A 14,219-nucleotide genomic window follows, 5' to 3' on the forward strand; every position below is an offset into this window, starting at 1 on the left:
ATCGAAAATGCCATAACTTTTTTAATTTAGAGGGTTGGGATTTTCTACATATGTTATATTTGGCCAAAATATCTTATGTATAAAATTTCATTCGATTCTATGTAAGAATCGGCCAACTATATACGATCCGATATATATATAATAATATAAGCTGCTACCTAAGCGCAAGGGTATATCAACATCGGCTCTGCCCGAAGTTAGCTTTCCTTTCTTGTTAATTGATTCAATTATTGAATCGCCGATGTTAGGTCCATTTCTTTCGTCTTGATGTGCTCTCAAGTTAGTTTGTCATTGAGTATTTTGAAAAGCGGACGTATCCAGAAGAATCAGTAAAATTAAAAAAATTTGCGATTACTAACTTTCTTTAAAATGACAATCAAATATACTCTTGTGATTTGCTCAATATGTATTTGGGTAGCAACTCAAGCTACTCTTCCTTCAGAAAAAGAGTGCTCTAGGTTTACAAAATGTGTTCCGTTTAGCTATTGCAGTTACGCCGAAAAAAATGATGTCGAGTTCTGTAACAATAGTGATGGCAGTTATGTTTGCTGCCCGTTCTTCGAGGCAACTTCGGATACTGAAAAAGGTAAATTTCTTATAAATAACACGATGCTTAGGTGCTTAGTGATGCTTAGGAAAGATATTTATAACAAACAAGTTAATAAAAAAAATTAATTTGTTCAATTTTAAATCCTTTAATGTATATTGTTGTATATATATGGCATTTAAAGCTTGCCAGGAATACTATAGAGACTCATCGATCTGTCCGAAAGGAGGGTTAATTTTCAACGGAGTAAAGACAGAACCGGGCGAAGCACCATACATGGCCATTATCGAAGCATGGAATAATACGTTCATACATAAGTGTGGTGGAGCCTTGGTTCACAACCAATATGTTCTCACGGCCGCCCACTGTGTTCTAGAAGCCCGTGCCGAAAATACGTCGGAATTGTATGTTTATCATGAGTATAAAAGTATTTATTCTAATAATGTTTTTTTCTGTACAGAGAATATTTCGTTCGCCTTGGAGTTTATAATCGCACTGAAGGTGATATAATTAAGCGTTATAAAGTGGTGCAAAACTTTTCATCTAATTACGATGGATTAACAATTAAAAATGATATACTTTTGATAATGCTTAATGAAACCGTAAAGTTTACTGAGAATATCAGACCTGCTTGCCTACCGTCAGTTGAATACCCTATACAAGAGAGTGACAATTTACTTTTTTACGGATTTGGAGGAAGAAATAGTAAAGAGCCATCCAATGAAGTATTAATGAGGGCTAGAATGCGTGTCATCTCTGACACGAACTTCTCAAATGAAAAATACGAATATATTAAAGCCACTGGCTACAACATAACATCTGACGCATGTGGAGGAGATTCTGGGGGCCCATTAGTTCGGCGGCATCCATTTTATAAACCTTGTTTATCGGAAGTCATGGCCGTGGCGTCGGATGGACCAAATTGTGATGCAAGTGCTCCGCTAACCCTGTATACTAATGTTTTGCACTACCTTCCCTGGATTCATAAAGTTTTATGGAATATTTCGGAAAACCACGTACGACCCCGTCCTACGCCTTTTTTCAAAATTTTTCTTAATTAAAACAAGGGTTATCATGAAAAAGAAATAATACATAAAATTTGATCCTTTGGTCCAACGTTGCCATACACCAAACAAACCAAACATAATCAATCCAAACTCAGCTTATAACAAATATACTTTTAAGACTCAAATTGTTTAGGAACTATCGATACATAGTTTATAAGTTATCCTATATTGTCATCTTTATATTTTCTATACCTACTAGCTTTAGAATCCACAACATGTATGCACACACACACACCTATCGTTAAGTTCCACAAATGTAAATTTTCTTAGTACCAATTAGACAGCGAAACTGACAAGAACATATTACTCTACAGTCCACTGCTCATTCGTCTTGCCGGTTGGGGATCATTGTTTGGTCCTTCGCATCCGGATTTGTTTTGTAGTTTTCTGTGCATTGGTTCTCATTTGTAATTGTTTCTCGGCATGGAGCAATTAAAAGCATTGTCAAAAGGGCGCGCCAGACTCAAGGCCAATATCACACGGAGCTTGGCTTGGGCTGAGGACGCGCAACATTCGAACGCCACACGGGCAGAGGTGTCTTCGCGGCTGGAGCATCTCAACACAACATGGAAAGACTTCAATAGATTTGGTGATGAAATAGCTATGCTCGACGAAGTAGATGGCTATGTGGATCCGGAGCATGACAACATATTCTACGAGGAAAAATATCTAAGGGCGCATGCATTACTTTCGGCGATGGTAGGTACAAGACCTAGTCCATCAATTGGGAACAGTGAAAATGGCAGCGGCGTGCTGCAAAACAACGACGCAATAATAAGTTTGCTACAACAACAACAACAACTCTTCGAGCAGTTGGCGGCAAATCGAGCCACTGCAAACATGTCGAGACCTGAAGGAGGAGACGCCTACGCGGCGAATTCAGGTAGTGCTCAAATGGTAGGGGCATCAGCTCAAAGCGAATTGCCTAAAATTCAAATTAAACGGTTCGCTGGCAATTATTCAGAGTGGCCAGCTTTCAAAGACATATATGAGAGCACAATTCACAACAAGGCGAATTTGACAAATACGCACAAATTTCATCATTTGAAATCTCTTCTGATCGACGAAGCTGCAAATCTGGTACGACATTTGGCTATTACGGATTCAGCTTACAACACTGCGTGGGAGCGACTTAATGAAAGATATAATCGTCCACGGCATATCGTGAATTCACTATTGGAGCAGTTTATGAAGCTGCCAACAACAACAAGGTCGGATACAGCAACATTACGGAAGGTGTCAGACGGCGCCAATGAAATAGTGCGTGGTTTGGATGCCATAGAGGAAACAGGACGAGACTGTTGGATCATCTACTTGACGCTGGAGAAGCTGGATGCAGATACTCGACGCAGGTGGATCGAGCGCAGTGTGGAGACAGACTCACCCACACTGGAGGAATTCTTCAAATTTTTGGATGCACGTTGCGAGGAACTAGAGCTCAGCAAGCGTGAAACAATCGGAGGCAAGACTACAGCCTCAATCGGTGACAAGGGAAGGAAGGTCACACATTCGCTGGTTGTACTTGAAGGAAACAAGTGCAGCAAATGTCATTCTACAGAGCATCGTCTGTATGGATGCCAACAATTCTTGGACATGTCAGCAGGACAGAGGTTTTCGTTTGCCAAGGAAAACGCTCTATGTTACAATTGTCTGAATCCTGGTCATGGGGTCAGAAAATGCAAATCTACGTTCAAGTGCAGACAATGTAAAGGTCAGCATCACTCACTGTTGCACCTGCAACGCAAGCAACAGGCTATTGGAACAATCGCACAAACTGGTGAGGATCAGGAGGATCCTAGCGCACACATCTCAACGGTGACTACGAGTCACATCGCACAAGCAGAAGGTTCTGCAGCAATGGTATGTGCACAAGGCACTGCAAATTCACAACAATCAACTGGATGGAACAGGAGCACCTTGCCGACGGCCATGGTCAACGTTCGCAACGCAAAGGGAGATTTGGTTGCATGCCGACTCCTATTGGACACGGGTTCAGAACTGTCGTACATATCTGAACGCTGTATACAAACACTTGGTTTGGCTCGTACGCCATCACGCATACTGGTTACGGGAATTTCATCAACCAAAGCAGACACTACAAGGGGATGCAGCACTATAAGCATCCAATCCCGTATTTCGCAAGATCAGCTGGTAGTCCAGGCTCACGTGCTTGGAAAGATTACGTCATCATTGGAAAGGCAGACCATCGACGCGTCTGTACTTCGAGTTTTCAACGATCTGCAATTGGCAGATTCGCAATTTAGCACGAATGCCCCAATTGACATTCTTTTGGGCAGCGAACACGTTTGGAGTGTTATAACTGGAAGAAAAATCTACGACGACAAAGGAAAGCTCATTGCTATATCATCAATTTTCGGATGGGTAATTACATCACTGCTTTCATCACGCGCATGCAGCGCTACGGCACTCACAACGACAATAGACATCGATGCTTATCTCAGAAGGTTCTGGGAGCTGGAGAGCATACAACGCAAGGCAGAAGTTCAACCTGAAGACGAGGAGGTGGAGAAACACTTTCTTGCAACACACACTCGAGACGAACAAGGCAAGTACATAGTGGAACTTCCGTTTAAAGTATCCGAAACACAATTCGCAGATACACTTCAAGGAGCGCTGCAGAGGTTCAAATCAGTTGAACGACGTTTAGCACAGAATCAACAATTACGTAACGACTACGTGAAGTTCATGAGGGAATACCAGGAGCTAGGACATATGCGAGAAATCTCACCGACCGAAATTCCCAAGGGTAGGAATTTCTACTTGCCACATCATCCCGTATTGGGTCGGAAACTTCGAGTGGTTTTCGACGGCTCATATCAAGACGCCAAAGGCATGGCATTAAACGACACGCTCTCAATCGGACCGAGTATTCAGCGAGACCTATTTGCTGTGTGCTTGCGATTCCGTATGTACAAATACGTCTTTTCAGCGGACATAGTCAAGATGTTCCGTCAAATATGGGTGAGCGAAAAACATAGAGACTATCAAAGAATCGTATGGAGAGAGGATCCCTCAGATCCTATCAAGCACTTCCAACTATGCACGGTGACGTATGGAACATCATGCGCACCATTTCTAGCAGTCAGAGTGCTAGAGCAACTAGCTGCTGACCATAAGCACGAGTTTCCGAACGCAGCAAAAATCGTGTTGGAGGACTTCTATGTCGACGACGTTCTCACTGGAGCAAATAGTGAGGATGAGCTGCTACGCAACAGGGACGAACTGGTCCAACTGATGTCCTGTGCTAACCTAGAGCTCGGGAAATGGGTATCGAATACCAAACGCATCAAATCGGAGGATAACACGGATTCCTCACAATCACCAGTCAAAGTGCTAGGGCTGCATTGGCACCCTGGAGAGGACACATTGGCGTACAATGTAAACCTATCGAAAGACCCTCGCTGCACCAAGAGGCAAGTGTTGTCGGATGTCTCACGTATATTCGACCCTCTCGGTCTATTAGCACCAATCGTAGTTCAATTCAAAATACTATTTCAAAAACTCTGGCTGTTGAATTTGAATTGGGACGACGAACTACCGAGCAAACTAGCAAACAACTGGCTCAAATGGCGAGCTGATCTGGACAACCTTCACAAGCTCCAGATACCGCGCTTAGTTAAAAGCGACAAACAGAGAATCGAATTGCACGGATTTTCAGATGCATCCACCAAGGCGTACTCAGCGGTGGTATACAGCCGAGTGGTTAACGACGATGGAACCATTTCGGTCGCCATACTTGCTGCAAAAACCAGAGTGGCACCTTTGAAGCAGCAGTCTTTGCCGCGCCTGGAACTATGTGGCGCACTTCTATTGAGTCAACTTCTGCAATCCATAAAAGCTGGACTAATGAACAACGACGTAACGATCTACGCATGGAGTGATTCGACGATAGTCCTGTCATGGTTATCGTATTTACCAGCCCAACTCAAGACGTTTGTTGGGAACCGCACTTCAGAAATCCTCGAATCCATCCCGAAGCATGCATGGCGGCATGTAGACTCAAAATCGAACCCAGCGGATTGCGCATCCCGTGGCTTGGGAGTATCCGAGCTCATTGACTTCCAATTATGGTGGAAGGGTCCTTCATGGCTGAGGGACAAGGAACAATTCTTGGAAAGGTTGAACAATACTCATAACTGTACTTCTCTTTCAGACAAACGCATACAAGACGAAGTCAAAACTACCTGCCTAGCTGCGCAGACGAATGTCACGACGGACAACCCATGGGATAAGCTTCTCAATCGCAACTCATCTTGGCTGAAGCTTATACACACACTTGCTTACGTTTTGCGCTTCATTCATCGCATGAAGCACCCATCTTCGAAACAAACATCAAACTCTCTAACGTTCGATGAGATCAAGGCAGCAAGGATTCGGTGGCTGCAACACGCTCAAGCTGGTTTTCAACAGGAGATCCAGTTACTACGCGCAAACAAGGCTCTAGGGAACCAATCTCAATTGGTCAAGATCTCACCAATCATCGACAAGGACAACCTGCTAAGAGTAGGTGGACGAATCCAACATTCGCAGTTGTCAGCAGAGGCGAAGCATCAGCAGCGTCCTAAGTGGACCACGCCAACCCCTAACATTTCGATCGGCAGCGTTGCGCTCGTCAAGGAGTCCAACACACCACCAGCATTATGACATCTAGCGAAGGTGATCGACACGTTCCAAGGAAAGGACAATACGGTTCGCGCAGTCAAGATCAAGACGGCAGCAGGAGAATTGACCCGGCCAATAACGAAAATTGCGAAATTACCCAGTTCAGAAACCGTGTTTCAGGGTGGCCCGGGATGTTTAGGAACTATCGATACATAGTTTATAAGTTATCCTATATTGTCATCTTTATATTTTCTATACCTACTAGCTTTAGAATCCACAACATGTATGCACACACACACACCTATCGTTAAGTTCCACAAATGTAAATTTTCTTAGTACCAATTAGACAGCGAAACTGACAAGAACATATTACTCTACAGTCCACTGCTCATTCGTCTTGCCGGTTGGGGATCACAAATTAAATTGTGGAATCAAAGAAACATTTGGGCATATTTTTATATAGTGGGATATAGTCATTTCTTATGGAACTTTGTAGAACGAATGAATTGCCTAAAATAAAAATATGTAGAGTGCATTCTATCTTTAAATACATCGACCATAGGATAAAGCCATTCCGATTTTTGAACTGAGAGCAAAAGAAAAAAAGGTGGAAATTTTGACGACGACAGATTAAAAACTAAGAGATAAGTTCGCACAGAAGCCACCAGACAGAAAGTTGGACATTCAAAGAGACGGGCATGCTCAAATCGACACTGGAGGTGATTCAGATCAAGCACTTCAAGAAAATTTCATTAAAGATCTTAAAAAATTTTTCTTTTTAAGATTTTGATGCGAAATGATGGAGAATCGATCCACAAATCAATTAAGATATTCCGCTTAAGAATCAGGAGGAAATTAGCTAAGATACATGTTCAGACCTTTTTTTGTATATATGTATATATATTTTATTAATCTATTGTATGTATGTACATATATATGTATGAATATTCTTTTTATTTCGACCTTTTTAACTAAAATGCATACGTTGATGTATATATAGGTGGGTTTTATTGAAGCTTCACTGTATCAGCGAGAAAAAGAGATAGCTAGATAAACATTATTGTTATGCAAAGCCACGGAAAAAAGGGCAACGAAAAAATGACCACAAACGGAAAAAAATGGCCCATGGATGGGGGAGCCACGTTTCAAAGGGCAGCGGATGGGGTTAGCCAGAGGTTACGAGGGCTCTTTGCGGCTACTTGACTTAATACCTGCAATAATTATTATAACGATGGGGAGAAGAGTATGGTCGGGTAGGGGGCAACACGAGACGGCAAAGAGAGCAAATCTTTTTATGCAATAAAAATATATATAGCGGTGGCAAACAAAGTTTGAAACGGGCCCATAAAAATTACCAGGATAAGCACTTGGACTTTGCATCGAGCGATTTATTTTTTTCTCCTTTTATTTATATTTATTTGCTTTTTTTGTTGTTCCTACACACAATAGAATTTATTGCAATAAGTCTGTGAGGAAGGCCGAATATTCCCAAAGGGCATTTCCTAAAAATTGGGCTCAATACTTTGTAGAAGAGATCTTCTCTTATAAATATTATTAATAAATTTTAAAAGGAACAATTTACTTCTCATAACTAATATAGTCCTTTTTGGGCTGTAAATTTATGTTATAAACCCCAGCATATTTTTTCGATCGTTTCGTGTAAGTTTATTTCAATAACTGGGTAGCACAAAAATCGTAAAATTAAATTTATTTTCCCTATTTATAGGCGACTGTTTGTGAAAACGATTAAGGGAATCCCCTGGCCAGCGAAACCGTATTTATTTGAAAATGCCATTTGAATATGGCGCGCCCGTGGACTATTCCTCTTTCCATCTCTCTCACTCTGCCTATTGCCGTCTCTTTTGCCGCCTCACTTCTTCATGGCTGGATCACGCCTTTCATTAAATTCAATTTAAAAAAGAAATTTTTAGTGCCCTGCCATAAAAATAACAACCAACAACCGAAAAGGAGCCAGAGGCAAGAGCAAAAATAAAAAAAGGATCTACGGATGACGACAACGTATCGCGAAGGTCATCAATTACAGGAGGTCCACCTACCCCGCCCCGATGTCCTTCGTTTCCAGCCCTCCTTTCACCGACAATAACAGCAGCAGCAGCAACAACAACAAGCAGTTGCAAATAACTTGGCTGAAGCCTCACATTATCCGGCCATAAGCACAAGTAGGAAGCTGGTCCTTCAGTCTGGATCCCTTTTATTATTTCTTTCTATTTTTTTCTCCTTTTTCGTCCAAAGTGGAGCGGGGGGAAAACAAAAATGAAATGCTCTGCAGATATTTCAAAAGCCATTGACACCCTTTCGGCGAGGCGTGGCCACTGTGGGGTTAAAGGCAAGCCGGTCGGCTTGGAGGCCTGCCTTTGAAAAGCTGAATGACCAAATAAATCATATCAAAGTGTCATATAAAAATCGTAATCAGATTTTGAAGCGCACACCCAGACGCAGGCCAAGAGACAGACACAGTCGACTGGAAAGAGATGGCTCGATTGAGAAAAAAAGAGACAGAGTCCAGCCTTGGCTTGGCATAACCATGCTCATACTCAAACTCATGCTCATACTCATAGTCGTACGTCCTGTGTAAGCCAACTCCATTAAAAGTGCTTATAAATAAGGTGCTTGAAAGGCAAGTGCACACACACACGGGCACAGAAGGACCTACGGCCGCACACAGACAAACACACAATGGGGCCATAACCAACAAACGCTGCACCCAATGCTGATATATCCTCGAAAATGGGCACCGCAACCAAGAGATGGCTCAGTGATGGAATTACAAGACAAACAGATCACGAGAACTGTCTATTAAAAATTCCATTATATTATATATTTTAATAAATAAATTAAGTAAATAGATAGAATCAAAGACTTGCTTACCAGCTAACATTTCCCAAACACATGTTTATAAAATAAAACGAAGTTTAGCATACTCACTTAAATTAAAATCCTTCCATATTCTTGAAATTTTCCATTGAAAACTAGTGATTGTGTCATCTCCAATGGTAACCCCAAATGGGAATCCCTCAGCGTAACCCTCTGTCGCACAAAAGTTTTCGAGTGTGTAAATTGCAAAAGACTATTTGACAAACGTCGGTCAAAAGCACAGGACATGACGAAGTACAGGCAGGACTCCAGGATGCTGGCTCGCTGGAAGGGCAAAGGCGATGACCGTAAGGACAACCTGCTCGGGATTTTGGTTTAGCACTCTCCAGGACCTCAAACCCTCTTGCCCTGCCATCGGAGGATTACCCTGCAGTTAATAAAAAATAATGTGCTTCAATGCGGTTTATTCAATTTTATGGTTTGGACTTTTCAAAAAGCCAGGCATACACATAAACACTCACTCACCCATACACACACGCGCACACCCACACTGACAATGATTCCCATCATCTCTGTGGCTCGCTCCACTTTCTCCTCCCTTTCTCCTTTCCTTTTTTTTTGGCATCTTCTGGTTATATTAAAAAGAAAATCACATTTTTGGCTGGGCGTGGCTGCTTTCCCCGCCCCCAATGTCCGTGCTTGTAGTGGGCGAATCCTATAAAACACACATAGACTCATTCCCACACCCACACCTTCTCGCACACACACACACACTACCCAACACACTCACAACAATAATGCGACGATGGACGGTGCCTCCTTTTTTCTTTTTTGAATATTTATGAGTTTGCTTTTCAAATTATAGATGCAGAGTGGGTGAGAGTGTGAGAGGGGGCATGTGGGTCCTTGGCTGGATGTTTATAGTAAGGGATACGGCCATTTGGCCGGCGCATGTATGGGTTTGTATCTGTGTTGGCTATTTATCAAAATGAGTTCCGCGTCAATTTTATTTCTGGTTTATTGAAATGTAAGCCAGCGAAACCAATAAAAGAAAGTGTTTATTGAGCATAAAACGTTGAGAGACCTTCATGGAGATTTTTTCAAGGACTTGAGTGATTTGATAAACTTCAACTAACAAACTTAAATTATTCCGTAGTCCTTCAGCCAGCAAACCGTGCTTTAATTTCTTCTCCACGTCGATAATTGCCTTCAATTACATTTATTTATTTGCACAGGACACAGCCCCGTACTGAAGACCGCCTCGCCACCAGCCACATCCTAGATTGGCTTTGGTCATTGACCATTTCAATTGGGTATCGCTTTGATTCGCATTTCATTTATGCATGATGACTGAACTCGGGACCAGACCAGTGGTCATAGTCTACTATTTTTATTTTTCTCGCAATTTATTTATTTTATATGTATATGCGCGTGTTTTTTTATTTGTGCCTCGCTGCCTCCCGTCTCCGGTCTGGTTTATTATGATTATCATGTTTTATTCAACAATTGATGCGCAAATTGGCAGTTGTCTGGATCATTTACAACTCTACACACTCGTGAAGGGCAGGACGAGGCCTCTATGACGGGTCAAGTGAGGTGGAGAACTGTGGGAGAATCAGAATCAGAGAAGTGTATTCTTTATGCACAAAACATATAAAAATTTAATATGATATTTAATAAAATAAATATTTTTGAGATTATAATATTTGATAAGATGATCTTAGCTTAAGAATTTTAATGGTATGTCTATAATTACATATTTTAAATAGAAATTGTTCGAATTCCAATTCCAGCACCGATCAGATTTATTTTTGCAGCATTTAACGTTCGTCAGCTGCGTGGAACAGGGCGTATGATTAATTTGAAATACAAACAAACCGAAATGGTGATGGCGAGAAAAGAGAATTGTAAACCGCAGCCAACAGGGCGGATGTGGAATGGCGAGGACGGGGTTGGGCGGTCATGGGCGTGGCAGAGCGTAAATTTGTAGAAAATGCTTGATTTCCGCGCACGTAATTAAGTCCATTTGTTACCACCCCTGAGCTCCGCCCCCCGCCTTTCAATCTTCCTGTGCTGCCCGCAATTGCATTTGGCGAGGTGTGGAGGGGAGGTCTGAGTGGAGGGTTAAAGGGATGCAGGGGTGCACGGTTGAGAGGCGACAATAAACTTATATGAAATTAATTGCGCATGCAGCAGTGGCAGTCCACTCCGGAAAAAATCCAAAACAAATTACAAAGCAGCGTTTATTTTAATTTATTCAAATTAATTGATTAAATTTTAGAAGAGCTGTTAATTAGATAATTAATTGAATTTTTCAGGTGACTATAAAGTTTTTGTTGTGTTTATTAAATGGAAAATTAAATAGAAAAATAGATTAATTGTCTAACTTATCATATATTAAACTAATTTTTATTTTAAATGTGTCAAAAAAACACATATTTTTTACTGATTTACTGATAATTGCCTGCCAAAAGGCTCCCATTTGGCCAATTTTGTTCAGTGCACTGGGAAGAAGCAGAAGCTGTCGGAGGGACAGCCGGACAACTGGGATCGACTGTCGTCTGGCTTGGTGGAGCGAACCTCATGCATTAATTAACAGTCAAGTGTCGATGGAGGCTGCCACCACCCCCGAAAACCAGACGCCCCTTGCTGCCACCTACAGAGGTGGAGATGGGCAGTATCACACTTTCAACTAATTAAATAGCTTTTGATTTTTGCACACCAGATGAAATTTCAATATTAAAGCCGATGGGGCGGGTGTGGGACGCAGCAGGCCATGTTCAGCATGGTCGGGGCCACCGAATCCGGCATATGTTCAATATTTGCATAAATATTTTAATAAAAATTAAAAATGAATGGCCAAGCAGCAGCAGCAGCAGAAACCGGCAGCACAAACGAGTCCACAATCCCGGACTGAGAACACAATTTTTTATTAAAAATCAAGCAAAAGAAACAAAGTAGAAATAATCCACAAAACGAAAACTGAAACATCCTCAAAAAACGCAAGAGAGCAGTTTCAGGGTAAAAAAAATAATAAAATATATAATATTAAATTCTTGAACAAGAGTCTTGGCATTCATGGTACTCTTAATTAATTTATTTTTGAAAAGCTTATTAAAACAGAGAGTTTGGTAGAATTTTATAAATTGCTTATTAAAAGACCTTTATATGAACTTCTGTTTTGAATATGTATATTTGTTATTCAGAAATTTAAACTATTATTATTAAATTTAATACTTATTTAACAAATTAATTATTATAGCTTATGTACCCGATTTAATAGAACATTGCAGTTGACAAACCCCAGCAAAGGCGGCGACTACTAACCGCACCGCGTTGTAAAAATTTGCGCATCGATTTGCGGCCAGACAACGTCGAGGCTCTCGACTCCGGCCCAAAGTCCCAGGACCAAGGCCCTGTCCAGTACCAGAACCAGAACCAGGACCATCCAAAGGACAATGCAAAGGCTTCCGACAATGGTCTGGAATGGAACGAAATGAAATCGCCGGCCAGCATTATCATCCTCATCGTCGCCATCTGTATCCGCACGATGGGCCGAAAAATGCAAATGACAAGACACACGGCGCGGCTGGGTTTTTGATTAGCGAGCAATTTAAATGCAATTGGGTTTCGCAACACTGCGGCGGCAGAATGCACAAGGTGCAAAGCATTTGAAATTGCTTTGAAGGAATTCCACGGTGTTGGGTTGTCCGAAAGTTGCGGCCATCCACGGTGCAGACACCGATGCGGACGCGGACGCGAACGCGGATGTGGATGAGGATGTGGATGCGGTGGTCGCGAATGCGGATGCGGAGGCTGCTGCGGATGTCGATGCGAATTGCACATTGGCCATGTCTGCAGTTTGTCAAGAGGTCTGCGGGAAAAGCCCCAAAAACAGAAAAAACAAAGCCCCCAAAGAAGATGAAAATGAAAAAGGGGGAATACCGGAAAAAAAGGACCAAAAAATGGCATCAAATGGAATGGGAATTCAAAATGGAAATGGTAATGTGCGCCTATATAGACAAAAGACCTGGAGGGCAGAGAGGTAAGCTTAAGAAGTTCCTAAATTAATACTATTTATAAATTTTTTTTCTACAAGGAGTTAATAAATTAAACACTTAATACATTTTAAAAATAAAAAAGACTTAAATAGGAAATATCCTGTTTTCCCCATTAAAGTATGCAACAATTTTTTGAACAGCCTCCGCTGTAGACCAGACTTTCCCATAAGTTGGCATCATATTTTAGCATGCCTCTGGTGTGTGTTTGTGGCTATTTGTGTGTGTGTGTGTGTGACACTGTGTGTGTGTATGTGCGGTCTCGTTGATGCCCGGAAAATCCCGACGCGACGCGCCAGTTATTGTTTTGCCACTTCAGTTTCTATTGTTATTGTCAGTTGGTGGCTGCGAAACGGGAAAACTGGTCCGAATGGAGGTCGGAAAAGGGTGCAGCTCACACAGCAGAGGGTGAGCAGAGGGGCAGGACGACTGTGCAGCGGTTGCAGCTGCAGCACTGATGCCAACGACTTTACATCCGTGATGTTTTTGTTGATTTCGTTGCTGCAGTTCCAGCTGCAGCTGCAGCGGTGCTTAAACAATTTAATTTTGATTTAAGTACGAAATTAAATGTCAGGAAAATGCGCTTTCTTTCCTCTCTAATATCTGCTGTTATGTGCAACCTGCAGTCTTTTGAAGTTTTTTGTGGGGCATGCGTGCTAGCTACAACAATGCCAACGAACTAATTCTATTGACTTTGCTAATGACGTAATTAAGCGCATTTGGCAAACGCTGCGTATACGCAATGTGCTCCGGCTGCCGGCTGCCTGCTGCATTGTGCTTTTAATTAAGTCCATTTTAATGATGGCCATGGCCACAAAAGCTTTTCAAGTGACGATTAAAAAGGGGGTCCTAAATTTCGAGGTGATTTCAAGTGGCACAGCACATAAGAGGGCAGGGGCCCTGGCAGGGGTGAAATATTTTGACAGATTGCGCGGCAAGTGTAAATTTATGCAAATTACATCAATAAAAACATTTCGGTTTTTTGCGCTCTGCCCGGCTCTTTTTTCCATTTCGGATTTCGGGGGCCCAGGCCTTTATGATTTGGCCAAGATGGCGGAGAGTGGCTAGCTGACTGGCTGCTTGGCTGGC

General features: G+C 42.0%; 2 protein-coding genes across 2 annotated transcripts; both read left to right on the plus strand.

Annotated features, from left to right (window-relative positions):
- The first annotated feature begins 272 nt into the window (after window positions 1-272).
- Window positions 273-1,838, plus strand: LOC116655805 (myeloblastin-like). Its single transcript, XM_032454180.2, has 3 exons — window positions 273-586; window positions 732-951; window positions 1,008-1,838. Exons 1-3 carry the CDS (start codon window positions 370-372, stop codon window positions 1,606-1,608), a joined length of 1,038 nt encoding a protein of 345 aa, XP_032310071.1. The 5' UTR covers window positions 273-369; the 3' UTR covers window positions 1,609-1,838.
- A 199-nt stretch (window positions 1,839-2,037) lies between these two features.
- LOC123257066 lies at window positions 2,038-6,279 on the plus strand. Its single transcript, XM_044714502.1, has 3 exons — window positions 2,038-2,313; window positions 2,800-5,071; window positions 5,186-6,279. The coding sequence occupies exons 1-3, from the start codon at window positions 2,038-2,040 to the stop codon at window positions 6,277-6,279; spliced, it is 3,642 nt and encodes a 1,213-aa protein (XP_044570437.1).
- The last annotated feature ends 7,940 nt before the right edge of the window (window positions 6,280-14,219 follow it).

This window comes from Drosophila ananassae, chromosome 2R, assembly GCF_017639315.1.
Source record: "Drosophila ananassae strain 14024-0371.13 chromosome 2R, ASM1763931v2, whole genome shotgun sequence".
NCBI lineage: Eukaryota > Metazoa > Arthropoda > Insecta > Diptera > Drosophilidae > Drosophila > Drosophila ananassae.

Bases quoted from the DNA above. Each gene is read 5' to 3' on its own strand.
- LOC116655805 (XM_032454180.2), top strand. From the start codon at position 370: ATGACAATCAAATATACTCTTGTGATTTGCTCAATATGTATTTGGGTA. The intron at 587-731 runs GTAAATTTCTTA...TGGCATTTAAAG, and splicing joins AACTTCGGATACTGAAAAAG to CTTGCCAGGAATACTATAGA. The intron at 952-1,007 runs GTATGTTTATCA...TTTTCTGTACAG, and splicing joins GCCGAAAATACGTCGGAATT to AGAATATTTCGTTCGCCTTG.
- LOC123257066 (XM_044714502.1), top strand. From the start codon at position 2,038: ATGGAGCAATTAAAAGCATTGTCAAAAGGGCGCGCCAGACTCAAGGCC. The intron at 2,314-2,799 runs GTAGGTACAAGA...CTATTGGAGCAG, and splicing joins ATGCATTACTTTCGGCGATG to TTTATGAAGCTGCCAACAAC. The intron at 5,072-5,185 runs GTATATTCGACC...CGAGCAAACTAG, and splicing joins AGTGTTGTCGGATGTCTCAC to CAAACAACTGGCTCAAATGG.